Below are 21145 nucleotides of genomic sequence, written 5' to 3' on the forward strand. Positions count from 1 at the left end.
TGTGCTGTATGTGTGTCCTGTATTGTGTGGTGGGTGTATCCTGTATTGTGTAGTGGGTGTGTACTGTATTGTGGTGAGTGTATCCTGTATTGTGTGGTGGGTGTATCCTGTATTGCGTGGTGGGTGTGTCCTGTATTGTGTGGTGGGTGTGTCCTGTATTGTGTGGTGGGTGTGTCCTGTATTGTGTGGTGGGTGTGTCCTGTATTGTGTGGTGGGTGTGTCGTGTATTGTGTGGTGGGTGTGTACTCGTGTATTGTGTGGTGTGTACTGTATTGTGTGTGGAGTGTAACCACTGTATTGTGTGGTGGGTGTGTCCTGTATTATTATTGGTGGGTGTGTCCTGTATGTGTGGTGTGTGTCCTGTGTGTAGTATTGTGGTGGGTGTGTCCTGTATTGTGTGGTGGGTGTGTCCCTGTACTGTCCTTGTGTGGTGGGTGTATCCTGTATTGTGTGGTGGTAATGTGTCCTGTGTATTATTGTGTGTGGGTGTGTCCTGTATTGTGTGGTGGGTGTATCCTGTATTGTGTGGTAGATGATATTAATTGGTGGGTGTGTCGTGTTAATTGTGTGGTGGAGTGTATCCTGTATTGTGTGGTTAGTTATTGTAATGTACTGTATTGTGTGGTGGGTGTGGGTGTGTCCTGTATTATGGTGGTGGGTGTGTCCTGGTGGGTGTGTCCTGTATCCTGTATTGTGTGGTGGAGTTGTATCCTGTATTGTGTGGTGGGTGTGTCCTGTATTATTGTGGTGGTGTCTGTGTGTGTGTGGTGGGTGTATCCTGTATATTGTGTGGTGGGTGTGTGTGTGTATCCATTAGTAATGGTGGGTGTGTCCTGTATTATGTATTGGATGGGTGTGTCGTGTATTGTGTGGTGGGTGTGTCCGTGTATTATTAATGTGGTGGGTGTGTCCTGTATTGTATTGTGTGGTGGGTGTATCCTGTATTGTGTGATGGGTAGGTGTATTAGTGTATTGTCCTGTATTGGTGGGTGTGTCCTGTATTAGTGTATTGTGTGTGTGTGGTGGGTGTATTGTATTGTGTGGTGGGTGTGTCCTGTATTGTGTGGTGGGTGTGTCCTGTATTGTGTAATGGAAATTGGGTGTGTCCTGTATTGTGTGGTGGTGGGTGTGTCCTGTGTTATTGTGTGGTGGTGTGTCCTGTATTGTGTGGTGGAGTGTGTCCTGTATTGTGTGTAGTGGGTGTATCCTGTATTTATGGTGGGTGTAATGGATGGGTGTGTCCTGTATTGTGTAGATGTGGTGTGGTGTGTCCTGTGTGTGTAGGGTGGGTGTGTCCTGTATTAATGGTGGGTGTGTCCTGTATGCTGTGTATTGGTGGGTGTATCCTGTATTGTGTGGTGGGTGTGTCCTGTATTGTGTGGTGGGTGTGTCCTGTATGTATTGTGTGGTGGGTGTATCCTGTATTGTGTGGTGGGTGTGTCCTGTATTGTGTGGTGGGTGTATACTGTTATTAAGAGGTGGGTGTGTCGTGTGTGTGTGGGTGTGTCCTGTATTGTGTGGTGGGTGTGTCCTGTATTGTGTGGTGGGTGTGTCCTGTATGTGTGGTGGGTGTGTCCTGTATTGTGTGTGGTGGTGGTGTGTCCTGTATTGTGTGGTGGGTGTATCCTGTACTGTGTGTGGTGGGTGTGTCCTGTATTATGTGTGGTGGGTGTGCATCCTGTATTATGAGTGTGGTTGTGTGGTGGGTGTATCCTGTATTGTGTGTGGTGGAGTGTGTCTATGTATTAGTGGGTGTGTCCTGTATTGTGTGGTGGGTGTATCCTGTATTGTGTGGTGGGTGTGTCCTGTATTGTGTGGTGGGTGTATCCTGTATTGTGTGGTGGGTGTGTAATCCTGTATTGTGTGGTGGGTGTATCCTGTATTGTGTGGTGGGTGTGTCCTGTATTGTGTGGTGGGTGTATCCTGTATTGTGTGGTGTGTGTGGGTGTATTGTGTGGTGGAGTGTGTCCTGTATTGTGTGGTGGGTGTGTCCTGTGTATTGTGTGGTGGTGGGTGTGTCCTGTATTGTGTGGTGGAGTGTGTCCTGTATTGTGTCCTGTGGGTGTGGTGGGTGTATCCTGTGTGTGGTGGGTGGGTCGTGTGTGTGTGGTGGGTGTGTCCTGTATTGTGGTGGGTGTGTCCTGTATTGTGTGGTGGGTGTGTCCTGTATTGTGTGGTGGGTGTGTCCTGTATTGTGTGGTGGGTGTGTCCTGTATTGTGTGGTGGGTGTATCCTGTATTGTGTGGTGGGTGTGTCCTGTATTGTGTGGTGGGTGTGTCCTGTGTACTGTGTGGTGGGTGTGTCCTGTATTGTGTGGTGGGTGTGTCCTGTATTGTGTGGTGGGTGTGTCGTGTATGTGTGTGGTGGGTGTGTCCTGTATGTGTGTATCCTGTATTAATGTGGGTGTGTCTGTATTGTATTGTGTGGTGGGTGTGTGTGTGTAGTGTGTGTGGTGTGTGTGTGTATGGTGGGTGTGTCCTGTATTGTGTGGTGGGTGTGTCCTGTATGGTGGTGGGTGTGTCGTGTATTGTGTGGTGGGTGTGTCGTGTATTGTGTGGTGGGTGTGTCCTGTATTGTGTGGTGGGTGTGTCCTGTATTGTGTGGTGGGTGTGTCCTGTATTGTGTGGTGGGTGTGTCGTGTATTGTGTGGTGGGTGTGTCGTGTATTGTGTGGTGGGTGTATCCTGTATTGTGTGGTGGGTGTGTCCTGTATTGTGTGGTGGGTGTGTCCTGTATTGTGTGGTGGGTGTGTCCTGTATTGTGTGGTGGGTGTGTCCTGTATTGTGTGGTGGGTGTGTCCTGTATTGTGTGGTGGGTGTGTCCTGTATTGTGTGGTGGGTGTGTCCTGTATTGTGTGGTGGGTGTGTCCTGTATTGTGTGGTGGGTGTGTCCTGTATTGTGTGGTGGGTGTGTGTTGTGTGGTGGGTGTGGTGTGGGTGTGTCTGTGTATTGTGTGGTGTGTGTCCTGTATTGTGTGGTGGGTGTGTCCTGTATTGTGTGGTGGGTGTGTCGTCGCATTGTGGTGTGTGTGTGGTGGGTGTGTCGTGTATTGTGTGGTGGTGTGTCGTGTATTGTGTGGTGGGTGTGTCCTGTATTGTGTGGTGGGTGTGTCCCTGTGTGGTGTGTACTGTACTGTGTGGTGAGGTGTGTCCTGTATTGTGTGGTGGGTGTGTCCTGTATTGTGTGTGTGGTGGGTGTGTACTGTACTGTGTGGTGGGTGTATCCTGTATTGCTGTGGTGGGTGTATCCTGTATTGTGTGGTGGATGTATCCTGTATTGTGGTGTGGGTGTATTGTGGTGGATGTATCCTGTATTGTGTGGTGGGTGTGTCCTGTATTTGTGTGGTGGGTGTGTACTGTACTGTGTGTGGTAGGTGTGTATACTGTACTGTGTGGTGGGTGTGTCCTGTACTGTGTGGTGGGTGTGTCCTGTATTGTGTGGTGGGTGTATCCTGTACTGTGTGGTGGGTGTTTACCTGTACTGTGTGGTGTGTGTACCGTAGTGTGTGGTGGATGTGTACTGTATTGTGTGGTGGGCGTGTCGTGTATTGCGTGGTGGGTGTGTACTGTACTGTGTGGTGGGTGTGTACTGTACTGTGTGGTGGGTGTATCCTGTACTGTGTGGTGGGTGTGTCGTGTATTGTGTGGTGGGTGTATCCTGTACTGTGTGGTGGGTGTTTACTGTACTGTGTGGTGTGTGTACCGTACTGTGTGGTGGGTGTGTACTGTAGTGTGTGGTGGGCGTGTCGTGTATTGCGTGGTGGGTGTGTACTGTACTGTGTGGTGTGTATCCTGTATTGTGTGGTGGATGTGTTTGTCGTGCGTGGTACATGTGTGTGTATTGAGTGCAATAGTTTGCAGGAACATCCGTCTTGTAGTCTTCATCTCTTGAAGCTTCAATCTCAACACTGTGTGTGAAGCAATGCCCGCCAGATCCAGCATGTTCAGAAACATCACCAGTGGCCACCGTTTGGTCTTTCGTTTTGTGGTGTAGCATGTGCCCTTGATCCATTGTGTCTGCGGCGCCCTTTGTACTGTACTGTTGTAATAGAGGATGATCTCGGGCTTCTTCTTTGGGGGATCGCCAACATCAGGTCTATCATGCATTGTGCTCTACCCTTAACAACTTCACTAGACTTGAAATACACAATGCCACTTTATAAAGTGGTCAAATGTAACATATGTTATATTTGGGATTACACTTTCTTAGCAAAGTTAAGATTCTAGTACTATTTGGGGTTGAGTCCTATCCTGGATTCAAACCCACACCCTCAGAGTCAGACACCTAATCGCCAGCACACAAAGTCAGACGCCTAGACCGCTCAGCCACCGCGGCTTCCACAAAAATGGAAGTCGGATAACTGGTAGTCTAGACTGCGGACTTTGTGTACCCCTCTGATAAGTGTTAATTGGCACGGCTTATACAAAAGATACATATCTCCAATGGTTTCAATACAAACTGCTTCATCATATTTGGCCAACGAATAATAGACTTGTTAGAATGAAATATATTGACTATTACCAATGTAGCTATTGCTCAAGTTCTATAGAAACAACACCCCACCTCTTGTATGATTGTAGCAAGGTTACCCATGTATGGCAGGAACCCCAAGTTTGACTGAATGATAAACTTGATTTGAAAGTCATGTGCAGCCAAAAAAAAAACAACGTAATTAAAACACAATTATCACTTACTCATGACATATAAGATACATTGCTGATTATGAAAAAACATATACACAAAATTATAAGCGTACTATCGCAAATCAAAAGTGCAATATTTTGTACTTGGGTTTACTTCCCTCGAAACGAAGCACCTGCGATACCAAACCCAGTCAGAGCGGGTGGGTGTGCACTCAACTGTAACGAAGCTTTCATTGGCTGGTTCATTTGCCAGTGACCTCACGGTTCATTGTGTGTTATGTGTGTGTGTGTGTGTGTGTGTTTTGCGTGCGCGCGTGCGTGCCTGTGTGCGTGCGAGTGTGTGTGTGTGGAGATGTTGAGTTTTGTAAATACATGCTCATTTTCTGTGTATAACATTTTGCCATCAACAGACATCATCACATGTCATGTGTACAAGTATCACACCTGCCTGTCTGTGTAATTACATAATGTGACAGAGACCGAACTCGGGGGCACGAGACATAAATCAATGCGTTTTGTTTATGGTGTATAGCCTGATAGGCGTTAAGTTCAAATTGCATGTGGTCAGTGATCGAAGTTGTGTATTGCAGGGGGGCCGTTCTCATAATCACACATCATCATTGGGCGTCTAGAAGACTCTCTCGTGTCAAGTCCTCTGTCTTTTTAATTTGACGGACAGTTTCACTATTTGCACGAACTCAGCATACTCACTATTCGACAGGAGCTTGAACTGTTGTTAGGTTTGAGGACATTGTTGTCGCCATGGAGATGGTGCTGTTGGGGACGCTGCAGTTGTGCGTGGGGTACTCAAGGCTAGACGGTGTTCCTACAACGGTGTAAGCCCCTATAGAGATCCAGAGAGGGAACACCAATCCCAGGACACCGCCGACCACTGCACCCTGTAGAACATAATACACTGTAGACAAGAACACCGCCGACCACTGCTCCCTGTAGAAAATGATGTACCGTAAACAGGAACACCGCCGACCACTGCTCCCTGTAGAACATAATACACCGTAAACAGGAACACCGCCGACCACTGCTCCCCGTAGAATATGATGTACCGTAAACAGGAACACCGCCGACCACTGCTCCCTGTAGAACATCATATACCGTAAGCAACATTCCAAGATTGAAAGATCAAAGGCGCCGACAATACTTTATCAAACGATGATGTACATATCTAGCATTACATCACAATGTATTGGCGCCACTACACCATTCTCTCAATGCCTCCTCATAATCAAACACTTTAACCTTACGTCACAATGTAATACCCCATTTCGCTGGGCTGCGATCACCATGTTTTCTTGCAACCCAGTGTACCTTATTCGCATTATCTTATGGAGACACACGGCAGCTTCAACCATAACATAACCACATCTGGACCCTCAGTGTTGAGAAGAAATTGCCATCGCTTTACAAGAATACCAAAGGCATCCTCCAGGACTCTCCTTGCTCTGGAGATCCTGTAGTTGGCAATCAGTTCAGCTTCTGACAGACGTCTTCTTGAGTATGGTTTCTTTAGATATTGACGAAGGGCAAATGCATCATCTGCAAGTAGTATGAAGTAAAGCATATCCAGATCATCATTTGGCAATGGTTCAGGTTCGGGCAAGCATATGCTGCTATCTTTTATACACTCCTTCAACTCTGAGGGATTGAAGTTTTGTGCATCTGACATATGACCCATGCGTCCGACGTCCACCTATAGAAATCTGTAATTATCATCTACAAGGGCCAACAGGATAATTGAGAAGAAACCCTTGTAGTTGTGGTAGAGGCTTCCACTACCAGGTGGCTTACGAATCGCGACGTGTTTTCCATCGAGGGAAGCATGAGGGAGATTTCATCTATGCTCGAATTCCAGACTGATGGTCTTCCAATCCCATTGAGTGACAGGACATGAATCACTGTATCCTTGTAGTGGTCCACAATGACTTGGCACACCTCTGGGATGGCTGTGGTGTGTCTTGACACTCTGAAGTGGTAGGAGAGGGAGGAGTGCTTGTCTCCAGAGGCTAGATGCCTTATGGTAACTGCTAACTTCAGACCTGTGTGCAGCGCTTTCCTGAACTTGGTGTCTTTTGGAGTAAGTCTGGGAGACAGGGAATGATGCAGTTCATCAACCATATCAGGAGGCATTCGCAGATAGTTGAAGAAAGAAAGTTCAGACAGGAGATTGTCATAGTTTCCAAAGTTTCAATCGTCTTTTTAATCACAACAATGGACGTAGCAAAAAACGTTTCTGTTTTCTTTTTTCTTTTTGGTGCCTGGTTCCTTCTGTATTGATAGATATCTATTTCCAATCCCATACGTTGTTGCAGCAGAAGAAGTAGTTGTGCAGCTGTGAGCATGTTGCTAGATAATAAGAATCGGCTGTCATTGTCAGTTTTTATAGCCCAGAATCGGGACCATTTCGTGGTTTGGAGGCCGATTTTACGTGTCTTACTCGGCAACTATACGTACTTTACTCGGCGTCGATCGGAAATATTGGTGTGTAATTGGCAATTAAGGCAATGAGTCTTCAATATTGTAAGCCTTACATGACTGTGTTGGCAAGCTTCGTGGGGAATCGGGAGTGAATCGTAGATATATATCACCGCAGAAACGGGATTTAAACGTAGCCAATCGGACAATACTGGGTGAAATCGTATCAACAACGGGTGGTCAATCCAGTGTTATCGAGTAGTATATACGCTATTGTCCCCATCAAATTAAAATCTACTTGAGATGGACCTAATTCGTACTGCTATTGCATAATACTACTGTTTGATGTGCATGTCAGAAAGGAGATACATGACAATTATTCAGCAGTGGATGATCTTAAAGGGACTGTATCGCGGGTACAATCATCAACTTCTCTCTGACGAATGCTCACGGCGGCCCATCTTTCAAGTAGTACAAGTTCGGTTCGCCGTCTTTGATGTCGACCAGGTCTACGTTGTACGCTTTCATGGACCATATGGGATCGGTGGCACGTTTTCTGCTGTCTCCCTCGTATTCTCCTGGCTGGTACAAGTACCTAACGCTGACACGGTTCGGTAACGTTTTCTCCGCTTTATCGTGACGTCGTGCTGCCACCGGTGACGAATCGATGGATTTCATTTTGATGGCTCTGACGAGTCTGGTGACTTCGTTGTTGATGGCAGCCACCACTCAAGGCAAGCGCACAACCCATTCCGTCTTTCTGTTTCCGGGATCCACCAAATCCCGTGAGTACTGGTGCGAGAACAGACGTTAGGCTAAGGTGCGATTGAATCTCTAGACTATGGCTTGGCTACGGTGAGCTCCTGCCACACCTCGTCACTCGTACTTTGTGCTTGGCCAGCACCTGCGACACGGCTCCCATGAACTCGCGTCCGGGATTGACTTGCAGTACGTCAGGCCATGTCAAGCGACTGCGTTTGTAGATGCGTTCCAAGGCTTTGGCGACTTCGTTCGAATCTTTGGTCGTCTCGACGTCTCTACTCCATATAGTGGGGATCCCAGCGAGAAAACTGGTATGGGCGTTTCTGTCTTCTCGTGTGTGCTGTGCTTCCAGGTCTTGTGGACGACCTTCCAGAGAAACACGGCAACTAGTGAAAGGTAGACCCACCTGCGGGCTGATTCTACCATCTGCCGCACCTTCTCGATATCCAGACGAGTCTCTTCTTGTTCCTCCTCGATGCTTTCTATTTCCTCCCGTAGTTCTTCGTTGTCATCCTTGTCTTGCCTAGACAAGATGTTGACCAACAAATTCGTGGTATACTCCGCACGGGCTGACAACATCGTCGCGCTTTGTTCCACATGAGCCTCGAGCCTCCCCAAGTGGTTGTAGAAGTCCTGGACGGTAGGCGCAGTCGACGGTTCTGCAGCAGGCAATACGGTTGTGCTGGAGGTAGACGTCAAATTTGGAGCTATCTCGCCGGCGGGCAAGAGGGTGTTGGTGGACGGTTCTGCAGTTGGCAATACGGATGTGCTGGAGTTCGGATTTGTAACGGGGGAGGAAGAAATTGGCTTTGCAGCTATTTGCATATCTTCTTCTGTATTCCATATTTTGCGTAGTCGATTGGAACCGATTTCAATTTGTTGTTTCGTTTCTTGTGCAGAGACTTTTCCACGCATCTTGCGAACCTCTTCCACTTGGTCTTTCGATAGTTGTCTTTTCGGAGGCATTGTGTTTGTACTATATATCTGCATTCGCACAATTGTTTATATGGAAAACTAGGCAGAACCTTGGCGGAATAGGCACGGCAAACTAGGTACAAACTCGGTGGCAACTAGGCAGAACCTAGGCACGAACTAGGTGGACTAGGCACACTAGGCAAACTGGTATTGTCCCACCCACACGCCGCAATAGAGTCGTTCTCTCCACCAACGTCGCCTTATTCGTTGTCCACCGGCCCTTGTCCAAGATGCCTATCCCATTTATACGCCGCGATCGCGTCGTTCTCTCTGTCAACGTCTCCTTATTCGTCTTCAAACGCGGGCAAAATTGAGACGAAAACGAATGATAAAAATGTTTCTATCGCCCGATGCTTGCCGTTCGACATACTTTATTGCAAAGAAAGACGAAAAAATCATCGTCTCATGGGCAAAGTGCTCGCTGTCAAGAGCCAAGAGACACCAGAGCGGATCTATTCATCAACATATCAGTTTGTTTTCGTCTCCCAAACACGAACAACGTCTGTCAACGTCGCTTTATTAGTCTTCCAATGCGGGCAAAAAACGAGACGAAAATGAACAAAACAATCCGTTCTGTTGCATGACGCTCGCCGTTCGACGACAACATCAAAAGCTCGAGAGTGAATACTTTATCGCAAAGAAAGATGGAAAAATCATCATCTCGTGAGCAAGTGCTCGCTGTCAAGAGCCAACAGACGCCCAAGCAGATCTCCATCAACACATCACTTTGTTTTCGTCATCCAGACGGAGCATTCGTTGGAGAGGATGATGATCGTACCTCGCAATACAGTCCCTTATAGATCATCCCCTGCTGAATAATTGTCATGTATCTCCTTTCTGACATGCACAACAAACAGTAGGATTATGCAATAGCGGTACGAATTAGGTCCATCTCAAGGGCTCAGATTTTTAATTTGTGCTCTTGGGGGGACCTGGTCCCGTACCCCCACTGTATATACTACTTTTAGGCATTTATACGTTAGTCTACAGTCTCTTCATCGTCTATTACGTAGGAGTACCGTAGATACTGTGTAGAAAGGAAAATATAAACAAAACCTGGCCGATTGAGAACGATAACATCGTAGGTGACAAATCGGGACAAGTCGAGGTGGTCTTGATAGGTTGTAGCCCAGTGAAATGGGGTTATAACCGACCTCACGATGCATGTCAGTTATCATCGCTTCATACAGTCTCCTACAGTAAACTGCTCGTAGCACCCAGTTTCTTTGTTTGAAGTTGCTTCACTCAGCTAACACCACTGGTAGAAATATTGCGCATACATTTTTCGACGGACATAATGTCTCAGTTCGACTCACAATAAAACAGCGGCATGGCAACGTTCGGAATGTTTACATTCCCACAGTGAATCCTTTGAATGTCGCTTGAGAAGTCAGCTTCATATGGATCTAAACTTACGTTGGTAGTAAATATTCGACGTTCATATTGCCCCATATAATTTAAGCTAAGCACAGATAATCAAACTAATTTAGACAAGATATTTAACCTGAACGTAAACCGTCATCAAACTGTTTATCATTTGTTTTGTTTTTTGTTTTTGGTTTTTCTGGTAGCGTGCGCCCTAATGTAGGGGGCAGACTCATCAAAAGAACAGTTTGCCCTGAACGAGGATTGTTAATTTAGGTTTCTGACACGGACGCTTTTCTGTTTCATTTCTGCCTTAGATTTATTGTCGGTAAGTATTAAATTCGGCATGTTAGAAAAGAAACACAGTTTGCTCTGCCACCATATATAATGTAAGCGTCCTCCTACTTTAACTGTAATAGTTCAGGGCGAACGTGTGCATTATTACACTTCACATGGGGGTAGTATACACCACATACCCATTGAAGTCCCGATGAAAGAAATAAGAAAACTACATTCACCATGATTTAAACCCTTAACACATCTTAACACGTCGTCAGAGAAACGACTGTCTGTCTGTCCTGGTACATATGTAAAGATCATATACATAAAGTGTCTATGTAAAGTAATGATGACTCAACTTACAATCCAGTTGGCCCACGGGAAGAACGCACCGAGGATGAACATGCCGAGTATCGGGCCAGATGCTGCACCCGTGAAGCTGAGAGACACCTGGTAACATCACAACATGTGAAGCTGAGACACACCTGGTAACATCACAATATGGAAATATGTTCAAGCGGCTGCTGTTGTGTACGTGCATCAACTGATCATCAACTACCACAATTTTATGAGTAACGTCCAGTTTTAGCGACCTACGATTTTAACAAAAAGTGTAATATATTATGTTTCATTATCATGTCACTATCTGTCAAAACATGGAATAGTAGTGAAAGCAAAGAACTACACTTCCTACCTATTGCTGCCAACCAGGGATCATTATTATACACATCATTAACAAAATACAAGTAAGTAGATGCCGCCCACTTATTGGATGTAACGTTTCCTGAGAAATCCCGTTGTTTTTCTTCATACTTTCATCTGTAAGATCTTCTTACAGTTTACCTCATGATCTCACCTGTAATATTGTTCCACCCAGGTGCATGGTCATAAAAGACACACCAATACCCGCGGCGCCAAAAAACAGCACTGTGAAGTAAAGGAAATGTTATATATTATGGCCGTGACTTATCACTTTGGATTGATCAGGAAGATTCTCGCAAAAAAATGGACGTCAATCATGTCGTTCATACGCTTCAGTTTCGCGGTCACGTCACAGAGCTCTCGCCCAATACAAAAGTGGCATATCGTGTGAACCTTACATCAAATACTATTGTCAATTTGTAGTTCTTTGATGAAGGGTGTGAGGTCTAACATCGTACCGAGCAGCTTGGTGATGAGTGTCTCCTGAGCTTCTGTGAGTCTGTCTCCCAGGACTGGTTTGATGAAATCCTCCCAACATACGGCAGACAGAGCATTGAGACACGACGACATGGTGCTGAAGTGATTCAATAGGAAGTATGACACACTCAATATATGACAGACAGAGCACTGAGACACGACGACATGGTGCTGAAGTGATTCAAGGGGAAGCATGACACACTCAACATACGACAGACAGAGCACTGAGAGACGACGACATGGTGCTGAACTGATTCAATGGGAAACATGGCACACTCAACATACGACAGACAGAGCACTGAGAGACGACGACATGGTGCTGAAGTGATTCAATGGGAAACATAACACACTCAACATTCAACAGACAGAGCAGTGAGAGAGGACGACATGGTGCTGAAGTGATTCAAGGGGAAACATGACACACTCAACAAACGACAGACAGAGCAGTGAGAGAGGACGACATGGTGCTGAAGTGATTCAATGTCTCAGCACCTTAGACCATGGACCAGACAGCAGCAACGTACAGCATCTGTAATGTACAGCCTATACCTGAGTGATCCACGACAATGAACAGTCTCTACCTGAGTGATCCACGACAATGCACTGTTTCTACGCGAGAGTTCCACTTGAATGAACAGTCTGTACCTGAGCACTCCACGACAATGAACAGTTTCTACCTGAGTGCTCCACAACATTGGACATAACCTACCTGAGTGCACCACTGAAGAGACTCGACATGAAGAGTCCCGGGAGGCCAGGATAACCAAGCACTTCCATCACGAAGTAAGGCACCAGCTGGAATAAAGAGTGAGTGAAAGAGGTCTGCATAATGGCACGTTTAGCAATATTACCGCAATATTAGGTCGGAACACCAGAATTGGGCCTCCATCATTCTGACCGATCTGACCAGTAAATACTAGATCTGTCTGGTTACACCAGTTCTCCTGAGTGAAAACAGAGAGGGCTTCTACATATACTCATTTATAATAATAAAAATGTCAATTGTGTCAGAGCTTTTAATGGCACCAGTGAGAGAGTTCCAAAGCACAGGTGCAGTGTTGGATTTCAGTTTGTAAGATGGGATGAACAGTAGATTTTGTGAGTTTGAGCGCAAGTTGCGTGCGGGAACATACGGATGTACGAGCCCAGAAAAGTAGGAGGTAGCCAAACCATGGAGTAGTAGTGGTAAGGGGTGTTTTGGACCACTTCCGCTCATGGCGTTATTTATGGTTAATTAAACTCCCAGCGTCCCTTACAAATGGCGGTGGATGAGTGCATGAAAGAGAATTTTTTTATGATAACCATAATAGCTAGTGATTATTTTATAGATAATTTCTGATATAAACTGTTCGAAGACGACTAAGGAGTAGGTTGAGTACGGCGCAGGGCGTTTTGTTTGTCTCGAGGCCATAATTGACTAAAGCATCCATAAGAAGTTCTAACTATTGTACAGGGCCTCGAATTGACCTCGACTAATCACTCGGCATTGACCTGAATAAATATTAAGAACTTTCATGTCCACCCCGACGCGATTGAACAACCGTTTCTCGATCAATCTTCACATGATATTCCTCTTTTATATTCACTATTTTATATCTAATAGTGAGGGGGGTAATGTCGTGTGGTGAGGTACGATGAGCAATTCCTCTCGCACGAATCCCCTGCCTGTCCGTTCTTCAGTATAATACAAAAAGGTTTCACCTTCTTTGATATCAACCTGATCGATACTGTCTGTTTGATGGACCACACGGGGTCGGTGGCGTGTTGCCGACTGTCTCTCTCGAGTTTGCCGGGCTGGTATAAATACCTCACGCTGACCCGACCTGAAAGTTTCTGCTCTTTACTCTGTTACCATCTCTTGTCCATACTGAAACCTGAATAAACGTTCGGCTAATGTTCAAATATATTCTCTCAACAATAGCTTGGCTGTGATGGGCCCCCGCTATTCTGCACCTGACACTGACCTTGTGTTTTGCCAGCAGCTGCGATACAGAGCCCATGAACTCGCGTCCGAGGTCGGCTTGTTATTCTGTAGGCCATGCCAAAGGACTTCGTTTACAGATACGCTCCAGTGCACGAGCCACGTGAGTCGAATCTTTTGCTGTTTACGGCGACATCCACGATGGTCAGGGCATATTTATACATTTTGCGTCTCACCCTATTGTGTGGGCTTGATGTACCCTATTGGGCGTAGAAATATCAAACTTTTTCCTCAGTATATATCGTGGAGCCGGCATGTAGATTTGCCACAGAGCTTGTTTCTTCAACCAAGTTTTAGTGACCTCTTTGGAGACCTTCGCGGCTTCGACAAGCTTACGGATAGAGCGTGTGCCTTTCCAACATCCCCATGGGCTGTAGTAACTTTTATTCATTATTTATTTTATTATATTCCCCTTCACTAAACCATACGCGCATGCATAAGTCGTTACACCATCGTTAGCAATCCATCTTTTTGTATCCATTGGCGACAATGATCTTTTGTTAAACCTCAAACCATATATCCTATGGTTGTCACTTCTCAGAGTACTCATTTCGTGTTTGAACATTTGACTATGGAATAGGGCCTCTTTGAATTGTTCGTGTTTTATTGTTTTTCACCACATATTCCTTGACACCCTTAGCCTTTCTTATCTCACCGCAATCAGCTTTTTCATGGAATACATTTTAGGCCTTAACCCGATGTACTCAACAATTCGGGTCCCAACACTTTCGTCTTTCATTTTCCCGTGTATCTTTTTATTCGCCATGCTGTGTACATCGTGGTCTTTTGGGTAGTAACTCGTATCGTACGTGTCTGTTTCGCCCGCCATGTCCTCGTTCATGTCCATGGTTTGAATTTCCATCAATCGGTGTTGGTATACAACACCTTGCATCTATGGCGGTATTGTTTCTTGAGTGTCTTGTAAAAGTCGTACATCAAGTGTTTAGAGAGATCAAGAATACTCATACCGACGTACACTGGTCTGGTGAACTTGAGGTGGCTCTTGGTCATGTGCAATGCCACTAAGTCATCGTCGAATATTTTACTTCTGTTGAAGACCGGGCTCACTATCAGTTTCCTAAGTCTTTCTTCCTCATGAGATCTAGCTAACTTCACATTCATGTGCTTCCTTAAATTCTCTATTGTTTTACCAAATACCGAGTTGTTCATGTGCTTAAATAGATTCTTTTCAAAATCACTGGTGGCCCGTTTTCTTAAACCTGTGTTCAGTCTTATGTAAGGTTCCATCCAAGGACTTTGATTGGACTTAAGAACTCTTTTCTTTACCCAACGAAAAGTACAGCTACAGGTTACGATAGTGAATGATGTATTTGGTTTCATCAATTAAGTTTGGTACGAGTTTTTCACTGTTAGCCAGTATATTATTTCCCAAGAAGTTTCGTTGATATTCAGACATCCAGTCTTTGTCAAGCATTAACCTTTCGGGAGCGAGTGGATAACTGTTGTGTGACTAGGGTGTTCCAGGTCAACTTCCAGCATGTATAATTTGTTCGAGTCCGACGTGATACTAATGACGTCAATATCGGGGGAAACCCATTCAAATCCTCTAGTGAGTAAAGGGTGACCCATAGCCCAGCCATAGAGACTATTAGCATCGAGATAAAGTATATGGTTCAATGGTTTACTCGAGTCATAGCCCAGCCGTATAGATTATTAGCATCGAGATAAAGTATATGGTTCAATGGTTTACTCGAGTCATAGCCCAGCCGTATAGATTATTAGCATCGAGATAAAGTATATGGTTCAATGGTTTACTCGAGTCATAGCCCAGCCGTATAGATTATTAGCATCGAGATAAAGTATATGGTTCAATGGTTTACTCGAGTCATAGCCCAGCCGTATAGATTATTAGCATCGAGATAAAGTATTTGGTTCAGTGGTTTACTCGAGTCATAGCCTTCCACGTATTTATTGTTGGCTTTAGCCTATGGCTTAGCAGCTATGGCAATTACACTTCAAAGCCCTTTCTCGATAAACAGGTGCATACCATAGTTCGTCAACAGTTTCAACTCCACACCGGTCTTTTTCAAAGAGACTGGGGCTGGAGTAATACCATGCTGGGTCTAGGCCATATTGTTTCAAACATGTTTTTCTGAATATCTTCAATACATCAGCGAGCAGTAGTAAGTCAGTTTTAAAGTACAGATCGTGGAAGATACCAAAATTCTTGTAGCCTAGTTTGTCCCATACCTCAAGGGCGTCCTGGTAATCGTCATCGGTTATTTTTTATTCGGTTAAGTTACTATAAAATGATTCGATGGGAGGCAGTTTCGTAGATTACAATCTAGAGTGAACAAATGTCTAATTGGTTGTCATATAACTTTGAGTGAATAAATGTTTTATTGGTTGTTTTTAACTTTGAGTAAACGATAAGCGTGGTGGGCGAGCTGTCTAAAGCACCAGGCTAGCAGTGTAAAACTCTGAGATTGTTGGCATATCACCGAGTGATTACAGCTGTTTTCCCGTGATGAGATAATATTGGTGCATTGCCTCATCTACGTCCTTAAACATTCGTACTGCGAGACCTTCTCGTTTCAGTTGTTCATTGATAAAATCTATTCTATGCATTCTTTTCGGATTGCGCTGCCAGTAATTTCTCAGTGGCAATGTCATGTCTTCAGCGTTCAGCTTCGATCTCTGCTGCCCGCCTCCGTGGTGTAGTGGTTAGAGCGTCCGACCGCGTAATACCAAAAGACGTTAAAATATAGTACTTGTTGGTCCCTGCCTGGCGCTTGGCATTAATGGGTACAACAAGGACTGGTCAGCTCAGAGTCAGTAAAATGTGTCTGAGTGGGGTATTCCTGCTTCACTGCGGCATGGTATCTCAGTGGGCTAGCACTATAAAACCAGCTTCAGTCTGGGCTAGTACAAGCAGCCGCACATATGAGCGAAATATTCTCAAGTACGACGTTAAACCCAATATCACCTCACCTCACCTCGATCTCTGCTGCATTGGATGATTGTAATTCAGAAAAGAAATAATTGCTACCTGAAAATGCGAGAGCTCCACCAACCAATCAGGCAATGCTAGTCATTTATTTATAAGTGTATAACATTACTTTAAAACGTTTTCTTGGATGATCCCTTGCTGGATAAACCTGTCTTTTGTGGCCATAGTCTGTCTAAAATCAAGCAAAAGCATATTCATATCATAAGCATAACAATCGCGTTTTGGTAGTTCCGATTTGGTGACCATTTTACCTAAACGCGCTTAGCCTATAGCCAAGCCACTGACCACGGCGGCGTGATACGCATTGTGGACAAACGTCTTTCCATCTGTGGTAGACATCTTTATAACATAGTATGTGGGTTTACCATTAATTGTTCAACCACTGGCGGAGAAGGTGCCTTTTCGTTGTTTCACTTTCTATAACCATGGTTTACATGACCACACAGCTGTGACGATAACAATGATGGCAGCAATGGTGTCGGAGATCCATTGGTTATTTATTTGTTTATTCCCAGCTAAACCACCTTCTTTACCAGTGGTTACTTTTTTAAGGATTTTTAGGTATCTTCGTTACAGTATCAACAACTTTCGGCAGTTACGGTTATAATACCTGAATTGAGTTTAAAGTCTAATATAACAAATATGAAATAACCAAAAACATAAGAATGAGAATTTCAAAACACGTAGTTACAGGTCCAATCTGCTTAGATTTGCCAAACAGTTGCTAAGCAATTGCTAAGCTAGCACACGGTATAACCATTTTCTCACGCGGTCTTGCAGTCGGTCTCATGGTATTACATCGTTTTCTCGTAAACATTCCTCGAATGAACCCCTGTCCTTACCTCGAGTCTGTTCTCTGAGATCTTTCAGGACTGAGTTGAATTTTTGCGTGAGTACCCAAATACTGTGTTCCATATGACGACCTGAGAATGCTAAATATGACAACATATCTCTCGTTTTAACGATCTCTTTATTCCCGCTGCAATCATGTAGGATAAACATTGTCGACTCTCCTTTAAACTTGTCGGGACATGCTCGTAACCTGTCCTGTAAACATACTCTTGGGTGATTTTATACACCTCCATTACGTTCATCACCCACGCTCTCTCCATGTACGTGTTATTGACGCTTAACGTAGGGCAAAGATTAACGATATGATCGAAAAAACACCTTGATAATAACCTTCCAACATATCCAGCATAAGTCAGGTCATAATTGGTCCTGGTCATAATTATGCTGGCGAGTCGACCAAATATCCCAAGTACTAGTTTACAGTTGTTTGTTGAATTCGATAAAGTGTTAACTATCTTAGAAACGACTCCACTAAATTGTACACTTTATATCAAAGTCTTTCCCAGGGAGGCATCACCAAAGAAGATGTTAAAATTATAACAGGGGTAAAACTCTGTTGGCCTTGAAAACATCAATGGCATGTATGTACGATTTATATACAAGCAGATACAAATTCTTACACGAGTCTCGAGGGGGTTTCACTCGCTAAAATTATTTTACTAATGAGATCCATCTACTAGCAATCAGCTGAAAGTTTACAGACGTGACATTGTCTAAAAATCAATTGTAGACTATTTCATAAACTAGTATTATCATGGTCGATGCTTCTGGTCCCGGAATGCAAAACCCTAGTAAATGGTGGAGTGGACACTGCCCTCGTAGCAACCAGCATGGGGCTCGGTGTAGCCGGCGTCAGTTTATTATTCGCTATCATTGCTGCACCTGTCGTCCTCGGTCAGGACATAGCATCAGGAGTCTCGGGGTTAGTGGGAAGAGCTCTTAAATCTATTACACGTTGATTGCAAAAGAAGGCATTGAAACACGAAGCAAAGTTGAATAGCATCGGGGATCATATGTCAACAGCGCTCACAGATATTAAGGTAACCGAAAAAGAGGTTCATTTAGTGATGTCGGAACTCACCAAATACAACGCGACGAAACAAGAGATTCGAACAAAGTCTCGTAAAACTAATGGTATCAGCGAAGAATAGAACAGGGGAGGGAACAAGCCCGTCAAGCATTCCTTACCAAAACCAAAGAAATCATAGGAGATTCCGATTAAACTGTTTCCTCGATGTCAATTCATATTCCTAAAAACATGTAAAAGTTTTATATCCCAGGGTGATTTGATCTCAAAAGCACTATATTCTATGTCCTGTTAAGAGGGTAAGGTGGTGCTATTTATAGACACACCATGACTGAGCTCCCTCCCGCTTGGTGTCCAAACATGTTCACTGCACATTCTAGGAATGTGTGATTCAGAAATCGAACAGTTATTTATCCCTAGGGGGGGGGGGGTGGGGGGTGGTGGATTAGACCTCCTACAGGTGTAGTATTCACACTGTAATTCAGGCTACGTTTTGAAAGCTGAGAGACTACTTGACCTAGGTCATTTTAGACTGCTGGATCCAGATTGACGAACATTGCCGAGTTGTTCTATAGCTTAAACCTGATTGGCTGACGGAAATCTACGAACAGTGAATGATGCAATCTCGGGATAGACCAGTAAAACCGAACACTTGGCTATCTGTCCCCGGTAGCTCAATCGGTTGAGTGGTGCAGCTTATGATGCAGAGATGCGCAACTCTGCATTGTGAGTTTGTATCCCGCTGATGCCTCTATGGATACCTTGTTCGAATCGGTTTCGTTAGTAAGGTATCAATAGCGTATCAGTGGGGATCTTGAGAAGGGTACTGTCAAGGTGAGAGGACAGTAATTCCCTGGGGAGAAGCTGCGCAACATCAATCTTTCGATCTTTCTCCCTATCGGATTGTGGCTGACGGGCACATTTTGCTAATTTATCAACCTTTTTATCTTTCTATCTTTTTTAAAAAAAAAGATTCAACCCGGGACAACAAACGATGCCCCGTATTCAACCTACTCTTTTGTCGACTTCGAACAGTTTATGTTAGACCCCATCCATAACATCATCGCTAGCTATTATTATTGTTAAAAAAGTTACCTTTCATATAGAGGACATTGTTGGATGTCCCCGCTCATCCACCGCCATTTGTAAGGGATCACTGGGAGCTTAATTAGCCATAAATAATGCCATGAGCGGAAGTGGTCCAAAACACCATTTACTACTACTTGTCATGGAAGCACTTGTATGGCAGACAGAGGATCTTAAAGTCGATTCTGGCCCTGATCAGTAGCCAGTGCAATCCTGTCAACACGGGTGTCATATGGGAATCCTTAGCAGTCTTGCTGCTGATGCGGCATATTTTCAGAGGCATGCAAACAGGTGAAAACAAATGATAGACAAACAACTAGACCTGAGGACCTTACTTGGTTCGGGTTGCTGACTTTGCTATCTGACAAGGGATCACATCCTTTCTGGGCGTAGTAGGCGAATATGATGATCCCCGCCAGACACACAGAGGTATTCATCAGAATGACCCCGCCAATGTTTAGGATCACCGATCTGAAAAAACCAACATCACACAATTACCGTGACTAATCACACTTTATTACTCGCCCGTGCAGTGTAATATTTTCACGGCAATTTTACACTAGTGTAATACCGCTAGACATATGACGTCATAATGGATACAGTTATGATGTCACAATGATAATGCCTCTGTCGCAATGGTATTAGGCCTTGCTTGACTCGCGGAAAGCTGAGAGTCATCACGCTGTGGGCAGTTTCTATCACTATATATATTGGAGAGTAATAAACAGAATACTAAACTCACTACCGTGAAATACCATTTTTATTTAACTCGTGAAAGGTTTAGTACCAAATCATTAACTCGTCAAATAATATTGCTATTGCACGGAAAGTCGTTTAGAATCCTCTATGAGTTAAACAGTTCACTCCAAATGATAACAAGAGGTTAAAGTGGAAAACAGTGTTTAGGAAACAGTTATTTTAGGCAAATGCCTGTGGAAGTATGCTGAGTAAAGAAATATTTGAAAAGACGCCGCACTCAGCTGTTTTGCGGCTATATCCCCCTGGGTGCCACAGGGACATTATGTCCTTCCCCTTCAACCCTCAATTTGAAGTCCAATAAAATCAAAATATCCCACGCACACAAATACACTTTACAGTTTCGAATTCCGCGAGAAATTTCCTGTTTCTTGATACCATCCACTATTATTTATACAAAATTCAAGTGCTGAAAATGACCTTTGTCACCAACACCAACTGTCCAGATACAATGAGAAAAAAATAATGGGTGTGAAAACGAACGCTGTGCTTGAAAGACTGCGCTTGTTTGAAATGTAAACAAAAACAAATTCCGATTTTACACTGCGTAGCATTTTCTGAAATTTTCAAACATTCATCCGTCTATTCATTGCTTGCAATGGCTCAATACCTTTGGAATATGCAAGGAAAGAATATCGTAGCAAGAAATCGGATATTATAAATAGATACAACGCGTGACGCCATGACTGACTGGCGTGACGCCAAGACTGTCGCCAAATCACGCAGAACGACAACGGTAATTATCTGCATTTCTGACTTCTTCTCTTACTTATAATGAAAACGATAAAAACATATAACAATACAGAGATAGTCAGAATCATTCTGATTACTTACATCTCA

At 44.3% G+C, this 21145-nt stretch overlaps 1 protein-coding gene across 1 annotated transcript in view; it reads right to left on the reverse strand.

Moving 5' to 3' along the window:
• Window positions 1–5352: 5352 nt before the first annotated feature.
• LOC124258422 (sodium-coupled monocarboxylate transporter 1-like) overlaps window positions 5353–21145 on the reverse strand; it is a 35975-nt gene continuing 20182 nt past the window's right edge. Inside the window, exons 4-9 of the mRNA XM_046692518.1 lie at window positions 19885–20020; window positions 12342–12427; window positions 11614–11729; window positions 11310–11380; window positions 10817–10903; window positions 5353–5541 (exon numbers count right to left, since the gene is read on the reverse strand). Of these exons, the coding sequence (XP_046548474.1) occupies window positions 5353–5541; window positions 10817–10903; window positions 11310–11380; window positions 11614–11729; window positions 12342–12427; window positions 19885–20020 (685 nt within the window). The remainder of the gene's footprint in view (window positions 5542–10816; window positions 10904–11309; window positions 11381–11613; window positions 11730–12341; window positions 12428–19884; window positions 20021–21145) is intronic.

This window comes from Haliotis rubra, unplaced genomic scaffold (genome assembly GCF_003918875.1).
Source record: "Haliotis rubra isolate DU_JTF1 unplaced genomic scaffold, ASM391887v1 Scf692, whole genome shotgun sequence".
In the NCBI taxonomy this organism is placed as follows: domain Eukaryota; kingdom Metazoa; phylum Mollusca; class Gastropoda; order Lepetellida; family Haliotidae; genus Haliotis; species Haliotis rubra.